Source organism: Marmota flaviventris, chromosome 2 (genome assembly GCF_047511675.1).
Source record: "Marmota flaviventris isolate mMarFla1 chromosome 2, mMarFla1.hap1, whole genome shotgun sequence".
Lineage (NCBI taxonomy): Eukaryota > Metazoa > Chordata > Mammalia > Rodentia > Sciuridae > Marmota > Marmota flaviventris.
Window position 1 is genome coordinate 48,001,008 of NC_092499.1, and position 21,913 is coordinate 48,022,920.

Below are 21,913 nucleotides of genomic sequence, written 5' to 3' on the forward strand. Positions count from 1 at the left end.
TCAAAACACTAGAAAAACTAGGGATAACAGGAACATACCTCAATATTGTAAAAGCAATCTATGCTAAGCCTCAGGCTACCATCATTCTGAATGGAGAAAAACTGAAGGCATTCCCTCTAAAATCTGGAACAAGACAGGGATGCCCTCTCTCACCACTTCTGTTCAACATAGTTCTCGAAACACTGGCCAGAGCAATTAGACAGACGAAAGAAATTAAAGGCATAAAAATAGGAAAAGAAGAACTTAAATTATCACTATTTGCAGATGATATGATTCTATACCTAGCAGACCCAAAAGGCTCTACAAAGAAACTATTAGAGCTAATAAATGAATTCAGCAAAGTGGCAGGATATAAAATCAACACGCATAAATCAAAGGCATTCCTGTATATCAGCGACAAATCCTCTGAAATGGAAATGAGGACAACCACTCCATTCACAATATCCTCAAAAAAAATAAAGTACTTGGGAATCAACCTAACAAAAGAGGTGAAACACTTATACAATGAAAACTACAGAACCCTAAAGAGAGAAATAGAGGAATATCTTAGAAGACGGAAAAATATATCCTGTTCATGGATAGGCAGAACTAACATCATCAAAATGGCGATATTACCAAAAGTTCTCTATAGGTTTAATGCAATGCCAATCAAAATCCCAACAGCATTTCTTGTAGAAATAGATAAAGCAATTATGAAATTCATATGGAAAAATAAAAGACCCAGAATAGCAAAAACAACTCTAAGCAGGAAGTGTGAATCAGGCGGTATAGCGATACCAGAACTGAAACTATACTACAGAGCAACAGTAACAAAAACAGCATGGTACTGGTACCAAAACAGGCAGGTGGACCAATGGTACAGAATAGAGGACACAGAAACCAATCCACAAAACTACAACTATCTTATATTTGATAAAGGGGCTAAAAGCATGAAATGGAGGAAGGATAGCATCTTCAACAAATGGTGCTGGGAAAATGGAAATCCATATGCAACAAAATGAAACTGAATCCCTTTCTCTCGCCATGCACAAAAGTTAACTCAAAATGGATCAAGGAGCTTGATATCAAATCAGAGACACGCCGTCTGATACAAGAAAAAGTTGGCTACGATCTACATACTGTGGGGTCGGGCTCCAAATTCCTCAAAAGGACACCCATAGCACAAGAGTTAATAACTAGAATCAACAAATGGGACTTACTCAAACTAAAAAGTTTTTTCTCAGCAAAAGAAACAATAAGAGAGGTAAATAGGGAGCCTACATCCTGGGAACAAATCTTTACTCCTCACACTTCAGATAGAGCCCTAATATCCAGAGTATACAAAGAACTCAAAAAATTAAACAATAAGAAAACGAATAACCCAATCAACAAATGGGCCAAGGATCTGAACAGACACTTCTCAGAGGAGGACATACAATCAATCAACAAGTACATGAAAAAATGCTCACCATCTCTAGCAGTCAGAGAAATGCAAATCAAAACCACCCTAAGATACCATCTCACTCCAGTAAGATTGGCAGCCATTATGAAGTCAAACAACAACAAGTGCTGGCGAGGATGTGGGGAAAAGGGTACACTTGTACATTGCTGGTGGGACTGCAAATTGGTGCAGCCAATTTGGAAAGCAGTATGGAGATTTCTTGGAAAGCTGGGAATGGAACCACCATTTGACCCAGCTATTCCCCTTCTCCGTCTATTCCCTAAAGACCTAAAAAGAGCATGCTACAGGGACACTGCTACATCGATGTTCATAGCAGCACAATTCACAATAGCAAGACTGTGGAACCAACCTAGATGCCCTTCAATAGACGAATGGATAAAAAAAATGTGGCAGTTATACACAATGGAGTATTACTCTGCATTAAAAAATGACAAAATCATAGAATTTGCAGGGAAATGGATGACATTAGAGCAGATTATGCTACGTGAAGCTAGCCAATCCCTAAAAAACAAATGCCAAATGTTTTCTTTGATATAAGGAGAGTAACTAAGAACAGAGTTGGGAGGAAGAGCATGAGAAGAAGATTAACATTAAACAGGGGTGAGAGGTGGGAGGGAAAAGGAAAGAGAAGGGAAATTGCATGGAAATGGAAGGAGACCCTCATGGTTATACAAAATTACATACAAGAGGAAGTGAGGTGAAAGGGGAAAAAAAACCAAGGGGGAGAAATGAATTACAGTAGATGGGGTAGAGAGAGAAGATGGGAGGGGAGGGGATGGGGGATAGTAGAGGATAGGAAAGGCAGCAGAATACAAGAGACACTAGTATAGCAATATGTAAAACAGTGGATGTGTAACCGATGTGATGCTGCAATCTGTATACGGGGTAAAAATGGGAGTTCATAACCCACTTGAATCAAAGTGTGAAATATGATTTGTCAAGAACTATGTAATGTTTTGAACAACCAACAATAAAATTAAAGAAAAAAAAATAAAATAAATTGCTTAGAGTCTCCATAAATTGCTGAGACTAACTTTGAAACTTGCAATTCTGCTGCCTCAGCCCTTCTGAGTTCTGGGATTACAGGTATGTGCCACCACGATCTACTAGAAAAATCTAATGTTTGGAAGATAAATACTTCTAAATAACTCATAGGTCAAAGAAGGTATCATCATGAAAATAAGAAAATATTTAGGACTTAGCAATTACAAAAAAAATGCTACATACAGCTAAGCGTGGAGGTGCATGTCTATAATCTCAGCTACTTGGGAGGCTAAGGTAGAGAATCATAAGACCCTGTCTTAAAATAAAAATGTAAAAATAACTGGGGATATAACTCAGTGGTTACACATTTGCTTAGCATGTGCAAAGCCCTGGGTTCAATCCCTAGTAGCACACACACCAAAAAAAGAAGAAAGAAAACTCCACCTAAAGATATTTAAAATGCAGCTAAAAATACATTAAGAAGTAATTTAATACCTTAAAAATTATTTACATGAGAAAAAAATGAAGTCTAAAAATTAATAACCTAGGAAAAGAACCACCAATACAATCAAAAGAACTAATGAAGGAAAAAAATTAATTAAAGAAAAAATATAATACACAGAGAATCAATCAAAGCCAAAAGTTCATTGTTTGAAAAGATTAATAAAACAACAAATTCCTGGGTAAATATCACCTAAAAGAAACAGAAACAACAGACAAATATTTTTTAAAAAGAGACAAATAGATACTAATGGGAATGAAAAGGAAGAACATGAATATAAATGCTTCTGAGATTGTTAGAGAATATAATAAACCTAAATAAATGTAATAAACAAATTCCTAGAAAAACTATTGAGATCAAACTGACTCAAGAACTGGAAAACCTGAATCATTCAATAAGTTTTTGCAGACAACTGTAAGAATCAGGATCTGGATGTTTTAGTCCACATCTACCACTTAACATGTTTTACGACTTGAATTACATCCTAGCTACAAAACTCAATAATGTTTACCTGAAAAAGTTAAATACTTTTACTATAAAGAACAGTGAGTTTTGGGGGTGGTTTTTCCATGCTGGGAATTGAATCTAGGGTTTCAAAAACTCTGGGAACTAAATCATAGGGTTTATTTTCCACAAACTTCTATGTGCTGAGAATGTACACTCTGGAATTTCCAGGTACCTTTATGTGAACTAGCTGTTTAAAATCTTTCCTCTTTCTTTCTCCCTGTCCCACCCCCAAGTAATATTTTTCTTAATCAACTTTAATTTCAGAATGCTCTATAGAGGACAAAGGTGAACCTATGGCAGGGAATGCCTGTAATCCCAGTGATTACAACCTTATGCCTGTAATCCCAGTGACTTAAAAGCCTGAGGCAAGAGGATTACAAATTCAAGGCCAATTTGGGCAACATAGTGTGATGCTTAGCAACTTAAGTGACACACCATTTCAAAATTTAAAAAAAAAATAAAATAAAAAGGGTTGGGAATACAGCTCAGTGGTAAAGCACCCCTGGCTTGAATCACCAGCACAAAAACCAAACCAAACCAAACCATGAACATATGAAAGCAGGATAAAAGCAATGGAATATCAGTTATATTCATAAGTTACCTTGTATTGATCATAGAAAAGAAGATAAAACAAATTCTTTATAAATTATTAGTCAAATTACAGAAAGTTTCAATCCATAAGTGAGAAATTTGAAAAATTATTCTGGAGTTGAGGATATAGCACTGTCATAAAGCATTTGACTAATAAATCAAATGCCTGTCTGCTTTATCTGAGTTTAATCAATAGCACTAAAAAACAAACAAACAAAAAACAGAAGAACTTTGAGGGGGGAAAAAAGCGCTTAGCATGCATGAGGACCTGAAAAAGTTATTTAACTAAAATACATAAAAATTAAATGGTGGGGCTGGGACTGTAGCTCAATGGTAGAGCACTTGCCTTGCATGTGTGAGGTACTGGTTTGATCCTCAGCACCACATAAAAATAAATAAATAAATAAAGATATTATACCGACTACAACTAAAAAAAATTTTTTTAAAGTAAATGGAAAACATTAAAGGATTAGATCTAAGTTTAAAAAACTAAATATGAACTTTAAAAAACACCTTCATAAAGAATAAATTTTAAATAACTAAAACTCAGTATATACAATATTAAAGTCTTTATTACAACTTAAAAATACAGAGAGGCGCCAGGTGTGGTGGCACATGCCTGTAATCCCAGTGGCTCAGGAGGATGAGGCAGGAGTTCAAAGCCAGTGTCAGCAACTTAATGAGGCACTAAGTAACTCAGTGAGACCCTGTCTCTGAATAAAATATTAAAAGCGCTGGGGATGTGGCCCAGTAGTTGAGTGCTCCTGAGTTTAATCCCTGGTACCCAAAAACAAAACAAAAAACCTCAGCATTTTACCTGACGAAATATCTCTGTTACAAAGTTTACATTACTTCTTTTAGAAGAAAAAACTCTGCGAACTATTTCAATGTCTGTGAGATGTTCTTCATCAATGCTACAGAGACTTGATGAGCTAGGTTCTCGTTCTGTGAGAGTGCTTGTATTAGAATGAGATTGTTCTGGTTCTGTAGTTCTGTCTGCTTTATCAGCATTATCATTTTTGTTTTCTTCTCTGGATACCAAACTAGCAGCTGCTCTCTAAAATAAAAACAAAAGGGAAAGAATGTCATAATCATATATCTGGGAATATAGTTTTTAGGAAATACTAGAATAATCCAAAGCATTCTACAAGTAACTTATACCACTGTTTAAAATGCAATCATACAGTTTCATTTAGAATCCATTCTAAATACTTAAGTGGCATTACAAGTAATTCAACATCCAAGTAACACAGAGAAACTCCAAAATGTGTAGTAACTGATCATCTACCTAAGTATAATTAAATTTAAGTAATTCAAACAAGCTACTAGTTAAAGCATGTGAAAGAATAATGTAAACAGAGGAAGCTTAAGGTCTTGGAGAATAATAACTCAGAAGTAGTAACCCTGGACTATTTACTGAATGATGCTTTAATTTAAAAAAAAAATTCTAAAGTGAACAAAACAAATAAGGAAGGAAACAAAATTTATGACAGAAAAAAGTACAAATAAAACTAAACAAAAATCTAGGAACATTTGAGAAAAATTCTTTTTTTTTTTTTGTGGTGCTGTAGATTGAACCCAGGGACTTGTACATGTGAGGCAAGCACTTTACCAACTGAACTATATCCCCAGCCCAAATTCTATATTTTAATAACAATTTTCACCAAGATTGAAGATTAAGCTTAACTCTTAAAAAAAAAAAAAGAGCAAAACTGTTGAAATGGTAATAAGTAAATTACCACTATTATATGGTAGCCATTGCACTATTCTGATAATGTATATTACTTTCTGCTAAGATATTCAATTTTTGGTTTTGGTTTGTTATCCATAAAATAAGAAAGTTTAAATATGCCTTCTTAACCCATTATGTCCCATCATTCCTTTCATGGAAAACCTAAAAAAAAAAAAAAATTGAGCAACAAATATACTATTTAACTCTGATAAATATTTATTTTTTTAGAGTTCTAATCTATTGATAATAGTCACTATTATTATTAATGACAAAATACTATTAATGACATCATTAATATTAGTGATAATAAATCATATAATAAACTACATTACCTATTTTAATATACCTGTGGCAACTTCCTTGAAATATTTGCAGATTTGAAAACATGACTTAATGGGTTAAATACGCCTTCAAAATCAATAAAGTCTATAATTTTCTGGGACAAGAAAAATAGTTCTGCCTCAGAGTCTTTGCATTTAATAATTCTTTCTAGAGGATTTGAAACAAAGTTTTTTTTTTTTAAGAGAGAGAGAGAATTTTTTAATATTTATTTTTTAGTTTTCGGTGGACACAACGTCTTTATTTTATTTTTATGTGGTGCTGAGGATCGAACCCAGCGCCCCGCACATGCCAGGCAAGCGCACTACCACTTGAGCCACACCCCCAGCCCCCCAAAATAGGTTGGAAGTATAAAGTGTGTTCATTAGAGTTCAGAAAATTTGGCTTTTGTTCCATTTGTGGAAGTCTACATGGTATACTACCCCCTTAAAAATTCAACACAGAAATCTGAGAAAAGGAAATAATCGTAAAAATACCATAATATAGACAAGTTGAGATAACACCGAAGAAAGAAAAGAGAACACAAAAAAGAAATATGAAAAAGAGGTAAACTGTTTAATTATTAAAAAAAACAAAAAACAGAAATCTAAATATCCATTCTTCCATTGTAGAGTTGTCTAATTTTTTTATCACATTTCTAGACTCGTGTTTTTGTTGAAAAATGGGGAAAGGGTGGGGATAGGACTTTAAAAATCTGCATTCTGTGAATGCCTAGAATTTAAAAAGGGTTATCATGGTCCTACCATTTGACTGTAGTTCTTTCCACTTGAAAGAATTTATTTCTACAATTCAGAATATTTTTAATACTATATATAGTAGTCCTTCCTTATATGTTGTTTAGCTTTTCATGATTTTAGTAACCCTCTCAACCATGGTCTGAAAGTATCAAGTAGAAATTTCAGAAATAATTCATAAGCTTTAAATAACTTTTATTATATAACATGGTTATAAATGTTTTGTTTTATTATTATTATAGTTATTAATCTCTTACTGTATCTAATTTATAAATTAAACTTTATCATAAGTATGGATGAACATGGAAAAAAAAACATAGCAGATACAGGGTTCAGTACTATCTATAATTTCAGGAATCAACTGAGGGTCATGGAATGTATTCCCTGTGGTAAGAGGGGACTATTGTAGCACTAAAGTAAATACAGAAGTAAATCAGAAGCTGAAACTGAGACTCAACTAAAATTATGTTCTATGTTACCCAAGTTTTATTTCTTATTAAATAAATATTACTTCTATAATAACTGTTAAAATTTGTATTTACAGGATATATTTATACAAATGAAATATCAATATTATTTGTTTAAAATGTGCTGTATACCCGAGGCAATTGAAATTAGTGAACTAAATCATAAGAGCCATTTCTAATTTTAACAAATTTCTCTCATTTGTTTATTACCTGAATATTCTTTGGTAAGACTTCACCTTCCATCCCAGGAATATGAGGTCCTGTATGTGGTTTTGGCTCCAACCAGAAAGAAACTAGCCAACGAATGACAATAACACGAGCTTTAATGAAAGGCTCCTTTGTACAATAGATAGCTTCATTGGTTTCAGCATCCTTCTTTATCATGATATAATGTGGCTTTGGTCTCATCTGTGGGATATCTAAGCAAAATGATAGAAAAAGAATTATGCTTAGATAAGCCTACATTTTTAAGCATTTGAGAAAACACTGGACTGCTTCTCTGGTTTTAGAAGTTGTTTTATTTATTTATTTAACTTTTCAAGGCATGTTAAAATTTGCTAAATGCTAGCATGGAACCCAGAGGGGGAAACTATATATAACAGGCTGATATATGGAAACATGTTTTTTTTGCAAAATATCATCAAAAAGTTCAATGAATCTTGCCTAAGTACAAAGATACTTCCAGAACCATGTAAAATAAATGAGAGTTTACTTTACTTAACCTAAGACTGAAACACAATATTCTGAAGTCATAACAAAGTATGAGGTTTTACCTGAGCATGTTAATTACCTAAATGTGGCATTAAGGAACATCTTTTCCCAAAAAAAGACATTTCTACATACAGATTACCAATGCCTTTGGTATATGGCAAAGGTGTGTTTCTAAATTAGGATTTGTCTATAAGATTCTGCTTCAAGGCTCTGACAGATATCTTGGCAAAATTCTTCATTATTGGACAAGATATGACCAAAATATACAACAATGTGATTATTCATACAGAATTCAAGTAAGACTAATACTTGATTGAACCCTTGAAGGATTTTAAGAAGAAAATTTGGAATATAGTCTAAGGATCATACCAAACATATTCATATTAATATAGATTTACTTTCAGCATGAATCTGGGTATAGTATCTCTATAAACCAATACAAATAGTAAATGAGGTCAGTTTTCTAAAAGTAACAAATGCCAACATTGTACTTAGAGATATTTTATTCTTATGCAATGCAATCTTTTGGAAAATTTCAAACACTACCTACCAAGTACAGGATGATATAAACTGTTCTCCTTGCAGATGTTTGGAAAAATATAAGGCAAGTAATATTTTTTAAAATGTGAAAACAAAAATGAAAATCCCCTTTCTTGATTTTCTTTGTTCTTCCATTCTAAACTTTTTACCTAAAAATAAACAATATAATTAGAATATCCCAGTAGACAGAGTCCCTTAAATCTAATTGTTAGCCACTAGAAGCAAGTTTATAAAAGGTTACAATTTACTGAACTATTAATACTGTGAAGATCATAATATATAGCAAAAGGTAAAATCTTAAATTGGTCCAATATACAAATATATCATATTTCAAAGAAACCTTAGAAGTAAAATATGCACTGAAAAACTCAAAAGTAGGGTCTACTAATGATAAAGATACTAATGTTCTTTCTCCTCTGCCCCTTCCTGAATAATTCAAGACAAAGGTTAAAGGCATACAAAATAGGCATGTGTGGCTGTAGGTGTGTATATGTGTATGTAAGCAGTGGGAATAGTCAAGTGCAGATAATCAGCGCTGAACATAGGAAGCAGAGTACACATGAAAGAGATGTAGCAAAGGCAGTAACCCAGTGGAGACTTAGAGACTTAGAGCCTGAGAAATGTAAGGAGAATGTCCATGAAATGGGAGGAGGGGGGCAAGAGGGGATAAAAATAGTATTAACTATGCAGTCTGGTGTATAACTCTAATAGGGTGAGGAAGATAAGTAGAGTGCTATCAAAGGCCCAGAATAGAGTAGTGGAGCCCAATCAAGCTGAGAAGGTCTTTGAGCAAGGCAGTGTGGTAATGAGAGATTTGATAACCTAAAAGAAGGACTGATAAAATAAGTAAATATACAGAGAATAATATGAGTCAAGTTTCTCACTGACAGTAAAGAAAGTTATAAATATGGAAAGGAGAAACTAGAATGACTTCAGTGGTACTGGATCAAAATCTGAAAATGTGAAGTATTGAGTTCAATTCAGAGAAGGAGAATGGAAAAGAGGAGGAAGAAATGTGGGTATGTGAATAGGTATTTACACTCTCTAATCCTAGCCACTGATAGGATCTAGGTGTAGCAACACCAAATGGCAATAGCAATGTACATTCTGAATGCTCTGATCTTGGATGCTAAATGCAGTTCACCACCAAATAAATTATGGCTCCTTGGACAGACAGAAGATTCCAGAATGGGGCAAGGAAGGTACAAGATGAGAGTGAAATATCTTGCTCTGCTAGAATATAAGGAAGCATACTGGGGACAATTCAAAATACACAGAAGTTAGATTAAAGAAACTCCCATTGGCCAAATCTAGGACAATATAAGCATCAAAATAAGCAACGATAATGAATACTAACACAGTGATTCATATGAATACATAAGCCTGTATTGAGATAAATAATTAACATGATTAAAAAAATGGGAAGAGGAGAAACTTTTGCTGACAGTATTTTACCAGCTATTGAATGTAGAATGTAATGATGGACTAAATATCAACAGTGACCAAAAAGAGGAAACAACCAAATATTCATCAATTGATGAAGAGATATACAAAATGTGCTATATCCATACAGCAGAATATTATTTAATAATAAAAGGAATGAAGTATCGATATATGCTATAACATGGATGAATTCTGAAAACATCTGCTAAGAAGTCAAAAAAGACTGACTTCATAATTTGATCATATATAGTATGATTACTATATATACTAATCATATGTAATATTATTATATATGAAATGTCAAGAACAGAGAAATACATAAGACAAAAAATAGATCAGTGTTTGCCCAGGGCAGGTGACACAAGGGTCTAAAGGATAAGAGAACTGATTTCTAATGGGAATGGGGTTTTGTACTAGGAAGACTAAAATTTTCTAAAATTATTTGTAGTGATGGTTGCTTAACCTTGTGAATATATTTTTTAAAACCTGAACTGTAGGGTTGGAGGTATGGCCCCACTAGTCGTAAAACAAAAACTGAAGATAACCCAAATGACCGTCAATAGGTGACAGAATGACTGAGGACTGTGTCATACTGTGTTAATAATGGATGTTTATACAATAATAATAAGGAGCAAACTACAGATAGATAATAGAATATGGATGATTCTCACAATGATTATGCTAACAAAAAGGCAGACCAAACCAAGAATACATACTATATGATTCCACTTATATGAAAATAAAGAAAATGCAAACTATCTATTGTGACAAAAAACTTTTAGAGGGTGACAAAAACACTTTTTGTGGTAAAAATTTCATGTAACAAAATTCATCCAATTGTAAACCTAAATGTCAAAGTTTACAGTTAAATCATCTCTCAATAAACCAGCATGGCAATTTAAAAAAATCTATATGAAGTATAAAAGTTCTTAAAAACTAGTAATAATAATGATAATAATAACAACTATCTGCTATAGAACATATACTGTGTGCTAATTACTTTTTTATACTCCAAGCACTTTGTACTATGTAAGCCTCAAACACCAAAATGGAATACGATTCTTTTTATCCCTGTTTTACAAATGGGAAAACAAAAGTACAGAGTATTTAAGTAATTTTCCAAAGGTCATGCTATTAGTAAGATGTGCAATCAGGATTCAAACTCTGGTAATCTACCTCAGGATCCAAATTAAATTTTAAACGTTTGTTTCTGAGGTACAGGGAATTTCTAAGTTTGGAAGTAATAAGAAACATATATGTGATAAAGACAGTTTTCTCAATCAGAACATGCACAATTCATATCTAGAAATGAACAAGTTATCTTACAAAATATATGGGCTTAGAAATTCCAAGGTATAAATAGGCTTAAGTATAAACTACATTTCTTCCCAATTCCTATCCTGCAGCCTACCTCCCTAATTGTTACATTTTAACATACTGATCCCTAAATCTAACAGTTATTAGCTTTTCATTTACAGTATCACAACTGTTGATTATCAATGATGGCATTAGAAAATAGATCTAATCTATAGTCACTAAAATTTTCCTCATCAGCTAAGAGTTTCAGAATCGCTCCAGTTTTTTTATTTCGGGAAGGAGATACTAATGCATATTTTCCAAAGTAAAAATTTGTCAGTCTTCAAGAAAATAAGCAAATATCTACTAAGACAGAATAATGGTAAGAGAGCTTAAAAAAAGGATGATACCAAAGAAGATGACACATACCTGAATTACTATGTATTTTAAAAGTGCTTCAAGAAAATAGCTTGTGAGGTCTTCTTGTCCTTTATCTCCTGATTGAGGGGGAACAAGAGGAGTGATTTCCTCTATAGTGACTTGAGCTAAAAGACAAGAGTATACATATAAAACAAATTTAATAATACAATAATATGACAAAATAAAATTTAACCTGCAAAACATGTATATTTTAAAAACTGCTTGAAACTTTCCAATGACGAAATCTTGAAATAAATCTGAGGTCAAAGACTAGGGGTGTAGCTCAATGGCAGAGCGCTTGCCTCACATACACAAAGTCCTAGGTTTAATTTGCTGAGCAGCATAAGTCAATCATTCTGAGGTCATCCTAACAGTCCATCACAACAACTATAAACTTTAATATTCAGGCATTTTGTGAACTCTAGATGACAGAATGTAACATAGGATTGAATAATACAGATATGCAGTGATTAAGAGTACATGACCTCTCATTTGAGAATGAACTTCTGATAATTTTAAATTCACATTAGGAGTGTCCATTACAAAAACCCACAATGATGAGAAATATAAGATTAAATAATCTAGAATCACTAAATGATGAGAAAACATTAACAATATTGTTAACTTATTCATTAAAGTAACATTCTAATTATACTTATAAAAAGCATAGTGCTTATTTACTTTTTTTTACTTTTCAGATCTTCAAAAAAATTTTTAACAAAGCCAATGTAAAAAAATCAGCTGAATTCTCTTAAATATTTTCTAAGCAGCACAATTAACCTGCTTTAACACATGTAGATCTCTAAACATGTCTCTCAGTAAACATTAGCCAACAAAGTACAATTTCTTATATAGCTTCTAGTTCTTAATACATGCTATTGTATTTCTAACTCTTATTTAAAATTATTCTTTTAAAATACAATCTTGATCATCTGTTGTTTGGATTTCCTGGACTATCCTGTCCCCACAGAAGAATACACTTCATGATGTTTTATTTTGTGAAGCTATAAAAATCCCATTAAGACACACTGGACCTCTTCTATTAGGTTCTCTTAGTCTCTTTAGGGGCACATATAGAGTCTCCATATTTTCCATGTCCTGCAGACTAAAAAGCAAAACTTCTATTCTCAAAGAGAGAGAGTAAAAGTCACAAACATATTTGAAACTAAAAAAAAAAAAAAAAAGTAGTAATGAAAGGAAACCTATCCTGATAGGGTTACAGTTATCCAGAAGAAAAAGCAATTATAAAACATCTATTAAGTATTTCAAAATAACATATAATATAAATAAGCGGGCATAAATAGCCTACTTGAGCTGGTTCATTTATAGATTTTTTTGGTCAACTTGGCATTGTTTCTAAAATTTTATGCTACAGGTACAATTTGCTTTACTACAAAACCTACAATTTATAGAAATACAAATTGCAAATATTACCCAGTAGAACACCTGTTATGAACTGAACTGTGTACCCCCAAAATTCATATGCTGAAATTCTTACCATCAATGTGACTATATTTGGAGATGGGGCCTGTTATGGTTTGAATGTGAGATGTGTTAATACAGGTATGATATTCCTTTATTAACAAAAGCTCCTGTGTTAACACAGGAATGTCAGAGGTAGTGACTGGATTGTGAGAACTGTAACCTAATCATTCCATCTAATTTAAATGACTGGGTATTAACTGTATACAGGTGGGGTGTGATTGGAGGAAGTGGGTCACTAGGGGCATGCCCTGGAAGGGTACATCTTCCTGTGGCCCTTCCCTTCTGCCCTCTTCTTACTGACTGCCAAGAGGTGAGCAATTTTCCTCTGCACACTTTCATTTGTGATGTGCTGCCTCACTTTTGGCCCATCTATGGACTAGACCTCTAAAACAGTGAGCCCCAAATAAACTTTTCCTCCTCTAAGTTGTTCTTATTGGGTATATTGATCACAGTGGCACAAAGACTATAGGACATAATTAAAATTACATGGTATTATAAGGCTGGGGCCCTTAAAAAATTAATACATAAATATATACAAAAGTACATAATTAAAATTTAACAATAAACATATTATTGAGTATTTATAAAAATTCAACTTATATGACACATTTTTATATCATCTATTGCACAAAGTAAAACACACTTGATACTTCTAAGTATATCCAAATTAACTCCAGGATACAAGATGATAATAAGAAATAGAAATTAAGCCAGGCACATTGGCACATGCCTGTGATTCCAGCAGGAGGCTGAGGTGGGAGGATCACAAGTTCAAAGCCAGGCTCAGCAATCTTAGTGAGGCCCTAAGCAAACTCAGTGAGACCCTATCTCTAAATGATATACAAAAAGGGCTGGGAATGTGGCTCAGTGGTTAAGCACCCATGGGTTCAATCCCTGGTACAAAAAAAAAAATCTAAAAAAGAAATAGAAATTAAAGATAAATGTTAAATGGTCTATTTTTTAAATATTTTTTTAGTTATAGGTGGACACAGTATTGTTATTTTTATGTGGTGCTGAGGAGGAAACCCAGTGCCTCATGCATGCTAGGCAAGTGCTCGACCTCTCAGCCACCACCCCAGACCTTACAATTGTCTATTTTAACCATGTTTCTGATGTTTATATATCTGAAGCCTTGCTAACTGAAGAAAATGTCCCTTCCAGGGCTAGCTAGACAAGTCCTAGAGATAATTAAATGACTATAGGCTGTGACAGTGCCTTCATATGCAAACCAATCAATCCAGGGTTCACACCTTCACCACTTCCTCTACATTGAACACTCAAGACCACTATACTTCACCCCACCCCAGGGCCAAGTACCAGACAACTATGGACAAGCTCTATATCTAGAATAAACTTAAATTATTCAATTAGCTAATCTTAAACATGCTTACTCCAGCTTGACTGTTCTTTCCCACAGAATCACAAAGAAGGCCTTGCCCAGATATAGTCAGTCCTATTTCCTCTGCCTTCTGATAGATCCTGGTACTTCCCCACATGGCCCCCTATATCATGGAATGCCCCTTCCTCCTAGAAACTGTAATAAAATATGTTTTCAATACCTGCCGTGATCTGTTAGCCTTCATCTGCAACACTCTGATAATAATAAAACTCACATTAAAAAACATCGCCTTGAATTTAATTTAATAAAATGTACAGACATTTAAAAAATACATTAAGAAACCACTGGAAAAAAATACTGAAGGATAACATCTCATGAACTTACTTTCTTGAAGGTTGAGTGGAGGATTAATGAGATTATCTAAAGTTCTAGGTCCATGTTCAGATTGTGGTGCTGAAAATCCAGGGATTAAGCATGAAAACATCCAGAGCTGTTCTTTGCTACAGTTATTTTGAAGAGCTTGCAACCATAGTAAGAAAAGACGAACACCTTCCCTCCTAATCTAAAATAAAAAAGTGTTTTTATTTTAATAGAAATACTTTCTTTTTTAGAATATAGCTCTCTAGGTGATTACAGAATGACATTTTACAAAAGAGAAAGGGAGGGCGAGGTAGATAGATATTATTACCAGGACATCTACTGAACTCTCATTTTTAATCAAAATTCATGAATTTTTAATGAGTAAAGAATGAACTTAGTCTCTATTTAAAACCATTATGTAATTTTTATTCCATAACTTCCATTTGTGAAAAATGTTAGAAAACCATTTCCTCCTTTACACTTTTCTTCTTCCCTTTTGCGTATCACTACTATTCTAATCCAAGAAGCACAAAGAGACAAGGCAATGATTGTTCCTTACTATGAGTCTGATAAAAGACGAATAGTAAAAAGAATCTCAGTGCACTGCTAACTCAATGCTCCTCTCCCTAAAAAGTTCTGAAATTATTAAAATTAAAAATACTAAAAGTAAAATTATAAAATAAAAAGTATTTAAAAGCTCTCTGAAATTATCTCACTTATTTGTTATTTGCTTCTAAGCTACGTATCAGGAACTTTGGCCTATTAATATATCTAGGCACCTAAAACAATATTTATACAAAGAAGACAATAAGTATTTGAATCAGTAAATGAACACTCTCCCAGTAAGAAAACAGAAAGACAAGAAAATTAAATCTCTGACAAGTACAAAACAACAGTGCTTCACTAACCTAACCACACAGGTCGATTTGGAAATTACACTATCAGACCTTTGTTAACAGCCACTGACAAAATCATTCAACTGCTGCCATGAGGCTAAACCTCACAGCCCAGTCAGATAAAAGGAGAAACATATTAAGAAGGCTTATTTCTCTGTACTGCTTATACACAAGCCTTGATATCAAAAGTACATTTTATAATGTGTGACTTTACCTAACTTACAGCAAGATGCTTTTGGAATGGGCAGCTTCTCTTAACATACCACAGTCAGTTAACGAAAAAGAAATGAAACCAATATGTGTGTGTGTGTGTGTGTGTGTATGATTGATGTTTGTGAGTGTATACATGTACACACACACAAACACAAATATATGTATGTACATATTTTCTACAACTAAAAATGACTATGGTAAAATGAAAAATAATTTGTTGAATAGCTAAATAATTTTCTGGTAAATGAATCAATGCAGATGTCAAATACAATAGCTTCTCAATGCCCTAGCTCAAGCTAATTAATATTTATTTTCACACATAAAATGTAGGTACACATTTAGTATTAAGTAAATTCAATTCAAGTAAGATACCTCAATAATCTTCAAGAAAAGATGAAGTAGGAAAAACGGAGTAGGTAGTATGTATGCTTTATTCAGTTTTTTTTTAAAGTAATAAAACATAAATAAAATTATATTATACCTTTAAGGAATTTCCTGTGTGAAGTAGCTTCTTTAAAATCAATCCTAGAAAAAAAAAACACACACATGATTTTAAATATTCACGTCTCCTTATCTATTTCTAAATGTCAGAGTTCTTGGTCAGACTTAAAAAAACTTTTAAACAAGTCCTTGGCAACCTCTAAATTATTCTTAGTGACTTTGATATCCCTCTGGCCAAAACTGAGGCCAGAGAGACATTAAAAAAATTACATATATACATATTACCTTTCTAACACATGGTTTATTACAATTAAACATCATTTATTTTATTGAAAAAAAAAAACCTAGACCCAATATTGTGTTTAGAACAACAATCTGTTATATACCTTAGACTAAGAATGGAATTAAATACTTTCTCTATCACTAATACAAATAAAGTCTACTACAGAAAATTTTCATTTAATTAACCAAATAGAAACCCAAAAGTCTAATATTTCCTTACAAATATTTCTATTACACTAATTTTCTTATGTTAGTTTCAAAAAGCCTTTAATATTCCTATTTCTTTTAAACTATGACAGATGTTCTAATATTTGATAATCTGATGAGTGTTAAATATCTGAATGTCTTCATTTGATGTTTGCTAGGGACATTGAATATCTTTTTTATTTGGTCAATAAGATTCTCAATGCCCTAGTTAAGCAGCAAATTGAAAACATATAATAAAATACTGAAAATAACATTAACAAACAACTAGAAGATCATCAAGTTTGAACAAATCTGAACATTTCTCTACATTTATTACAATTTATAAATTTCATTTATTTTCATTATCTTTAATATTTCACTGAACCATGTAGGTTTCAGTGAAACCTAATCATTTGCTTCCCTTCTTCCCCAGAGGAAACTACTACGTAGAATTTAGCATTATTTCTAAAAAATATTTTTACATTATTATTTATAAATTCATAAAAATTTAAATTGGTTTCAGACCTTATAAATGGTACCATACAAATAAGTCATTTATAAGTCAATTTTCATACCTAACATTAGCTTCTAAAACTGCTCTATACTGATCTATGTAGCTCTAGTTAATTCATTTTTAACTGCTGTATACTTTTTCCACTAAACAAATATACCACAATTTATCTTCTATATATCAGGACATTTGGCTTGTTTTCAAATTTTTCATACTACCAAGAATATTATAATAAATGTTGTGTGCATGATGCCCTGTATACATGTGACTTTCCTCAGGGTGTGTGTGTGTGTGTGTGTGTGTAAGTGCAATTATTATTACAATTAAATATCATTTATTAGAGACACATACACACACAAAATTACTCACTTTCAACTTTCCCAAATATTAGAAAATTCTCTCAGAAATAACTCTGACAATTAACAATACTACTGGCGTATATGAGAGTGCTCTGGTATGTCACATTGTTGGCTTTGGAGACAGATTGACAAATGTTCTAATGTTTGATAATCTGACAAGTGTTAAATATCTTAATGTTTTCATTTGATGTTTCCTAAAGATGTTAAACATCTTTTTACATGGCCAGTCAAGTTTTTGCAAAATGCTTGTCTATCCTTTGTACATTTTTTCAGTTGGGTTGTCTCCCCCACACCCCATCCCCTGCCACCCACTAGCGATGAACCCAGGGGGACTTTACTACTGAGCTACATCCCCATTCCTTTTTATTTTGACACAAGGTCTCACGAAATTGTCCAGGCTGACTTTAAACTTTCGATCCTTCTACTTCAGCCTCCCAAGTCACTGGGACTACAGGCATGTAACAAACACCAGCTGTCTTTTCTTTAAATGAGGAATTCTTTTATACATTACATACTGACTACTAAATCTCTGCCAGTTCTATGATTTGGAAATATCTTCTCCTAAGCAACTGAGTCATGTTTTTGTTGAAGGGGGCTATTTTCTAATATATAAATAGTTTTAAAATTTTAATATAATCAATTCACGAATGTTTTTCTTTTGGTACTGGGGAGTAAACCCAGAGGAACTCTACCATTGAACTACACCCCCAGTCCTTTTCTTTTATTTATTTATTTATATATCTATCTATCCATCCATCCATTTATTTTTTTTTTGAAAGACAGAAAGAGAGAGAGAGAGAGAATTTATTTATTTATTTATGTATTTTAGTTTTTGGTGGACACAACATCTTTGTGTGGTGCTGAGGATCGAACCCAGGCCACACGCATGCCAGGCGTGCGCGCTACCGCTTGAGCCACATCCCCAGCCCCCATTTATTTTTTTTTTCCACTAAATTTTCCAATCTGGCCTTAAATTTGTGATTGTCCTGCCTCAGCCTCCTGAGTATCTGGTATTACAGTTACACACCACTACATCCGGCTCAATGTTTTTCTTTCCACATGCACTTTGTATGTCTAAGATATCCTTCCCTATTTTAGGGTTAAAAGATAAACCAAAATATTCTCTGAAAAGCTTTAAAATGTGGTGGGATGTAGCTCAACAGTAGAACGCTTACCAAGAATACATAAGATCCTGGGTTTCATCTCCAGCTCAGCAACAAAAAATTTTAAAGTTTTACTTTTCCCTGGATGCAGTGGTGCACTCCTATAATCTCAGTTACTCATGAAGTGAAGACAAAAGGATTGCAGGTTCAAGAACAGCCTGGGCAATTTAGTGAGACCCTGTCTCAAAGTAAAAAATTTAAAAAAGGACTAAGGATGTAGCTCAATGGTAAGAGTGTCTCAGGTTCAATCCCCAGTACCATAAAATATAAAAAAAATAAAGTGTTGCTTTTCACATTTCAGTCCTGAAATCCACCAGAAATTTATTTCTGTGTGTGGAAGGAACAGAATTCCACTCCCATCAAAATGGTCAACTAATTGTAGTACTAACTCTTTCAGGTTTACTATTTTCAAATAAAATGAAATGTCATCTCAATAATATTTCAAATGTACACATAAATAAGCCAAGGTCTTTGACTGCAATGTTCTTTTTTAGTTATCTACTTGTCTGTCCCTGCACTACTGACAGTGTTATTATTACTATAAATTTACATCTTGTTAGTAGGTTTGGAAATACCCAATAACACCATCTTTCTCCAATTTTTTTATTCTTCCAAATTGCTTTGTCCTTGATTTCCCATTTAAATTTTAAAATAAACTTGTCAGGCCACACTTAAAAATCCCTACAAGAATTTTAAATGAGAATTGTTATCTTTATATTATCACTCATGAATATCACAAAAGATTCCATTTATTCAAGTCTTTTCTTTGTTTTTTTAATAATCACACCATTGCCATAAGTTAATTTCTCAAGTGAAGAATGACTATATTCTGGGCTTCAATGTGCCTCAATAACTTTAAAAAGATTCAAATCATCCAAACTATATCTTCTTTCTTTCTTATTTATTTATATGTGGTGCTGAGGATCAAACCCAGTGCCTCATACATGCAAGGCAAGCATTCTACCACTGAGCTACATACAGCCCCAGCTCCCCAAACTATATCTTCTGACCAGAAATGAATTCAGTTCGATATCATGAAAGAAGCTGGGAATGGTGGTGCACCCCTGTAATTCCAGCAACTCGGGAAACTGAGGCAGAGGGATTGTGAGTTCAAAGCCAGCCTCAGCAATTTAGCAAAGCCCTAAGCAACTCATTAAGACCCTGTCTCTAAATAAAATACAAAACAAGGCTGGGGATTTGGCTCAGTGGTCAAGTACCCCTGAGTTCAATCCACGGTATCCAAACACCCCCAAAAAAGAAAGAGAAATATTATTGCTCTTAAGAAAACAGCAGAGGAACCACTCTCCAATGTATCTATGAGGCTATTTTATATTGACATTAAAGTGACAAGGACATGACAAGGAAACTATAGCTGGGTGTGATGGTGCACATCTGTAATACCATCAACTTTGGAGTTTGAGGCAGAAGGATCACAAGTTCAAAGTCAGTCTCAGCAATTTAGTGAGGCCCTAAGCAACTCAGCAAGTCCCTGCTCTAAGTAAAATATAAAAAGGGATGGGGATGTGGCTCAGTGGTGAAGCAACCCTGGGTTCAATCCCTAGTACCAAAAGAAAAAGAAAACAAAAACAAAACTACACAATAATATCCCTCATAAACATAGAGGCAAAAAAGCTTTAATAGATTAAAAGCAAAGTGAATTTAGCAACATATAAAAAAGACTAAAAATGGTAACCAAATGAGATGCAAGATTGATTTGGCATGTTATTCAATTAGTGAAATATATAATACTAATAGAATAAATGACAAAATCACAGATGGTATGGACAATGATCATACCAACAGATGCATAAAAAAGTGCTTGACAAAATGCAACGCCCGTTCATGGTTAAAAACTCAAATAAACTGGGAGCTGAGGTTGTGGGTCAGTGGTAGAGTGCTTGCCCAGCACACCTGAGGCATAGGGTCAATCCTCAGCACCACATAAAAATTAAAAAAAATTAAAAAAAAAAAACACACAAGCAAATAAATAAATAAATAAAGGTATTAAAAAAATAAACTGGGCTGGGAGCAGTAATACACACCTGTAATCCCAGCTACATGGGAGGTTGAGGCAGGAGGATCATGAGTTCAAAGCCAGCCTCATCAACTTAGTGAGGGTCTAAGCAATTCAGAGAGACCCTGTCTCAAAAAAAAAAAAAAAATAGGACTGGGGATGTGACTGAGTGGTTAAGCACTCCTGGGCTCAATTCCTGGCATCAAACAAACAAAAAAACCTCAATAAACTGGGAATAGAAGGTAACTTCCTCAACGTAACAAAAGACATCTACAAAAAACTATAGTTAGTTAACATGTTACAATAATGGTAAAAAACTGTTTTCTCTCTAAAATATGGAATAATGATGCATGGATGACCAATCTTTTTTTTTTTGGGGGGGGGGGGTATTGGGGATTGAACACAGGGGGCATTTAATCATTAAGCCACATCCCCATCAATTTTTTCTATTTTATTAGAGACAGGGCCTCACTGAGTTGCTTAGGGCCTCACTAAATTGCTGAAGTGAGTCTCTTGAGCCACTGGGATTACTGGCATGTGCCACAGTGCCCAGCTTGGATGACCACTACTGCTGCTTTTATTTAACACTGTACTGGAAGTACAATAAACAAAAAAGAAAGAAAAATTAAAGACATCATATTAGAAGTAAAAATTGTCTTTAATTCACAGTAATACTATAGAACTCCAAATCCAAAGGAATTAACAAAAAGAAAGAGAGCTAGCAAACAAATGCCTATTAACTGGTTGAAAAGAAAAATATATGGGGTATCCACATGATAGAATATCCCATTTGAATCAAATGTATGATATGTCAAGATCATTGTATTGTCTTGAGCAACTAATAAAAAATTAAAATTAAAAAAAAGAATACTATGTAGTAATAAAAAGGAATACTGGTATATGTTATGGATAAAACAAAAAAATTATGCTAAGTGAAAGAAGCCACATACAAATGAC

The 21,913-nt window shown here is 33.4% G+C and overlaps 1 protein-coding gene across 4 annotated transcripts in view; it reads right to left on the reverse strand.

Moving 5' to 3' along the window:
- Ralgapa1 (Ral GTPase activating protein catalytic subunit alpha 1) overlaps positions 1-21,913 on the reverse strand; it is a 251,241-nt gene that overhangs the window by 192,557 nt on the left and 36,771 nt on the right. For all 4 annotated transcript variants that reach the window (XM_027929475.2, XM_071607832.1, XM_027929473.3 and 1 more), the window contains exons 5-10: positions 16,482-16,525; positions 14,916-15,093; positions 11,717-11,832; positions 8,559-8,697; positions 7,508-7,716; positions 4,843-5,082 (exon numbers count right to left, since the gene is read on the reverse strand). In XM_027929475.2, coding sequence (XP_027785276.2) covers positions 4,843-5,082; positions 7,508-7,716; positions 8,559-8,697; positions 11,717-11,832; positions 14,916-15,093; positions 16,482-16,525 — 926 coding nt within the window. The remainder of the gene's footprint in view (positions 1-4,842; positions 5,083-7,507; positions 7,717-8,558; positions 8,698-11,716; positions 11,833-14,915; positions 15,094-16,481; positions 16,526-21,913) is intronic.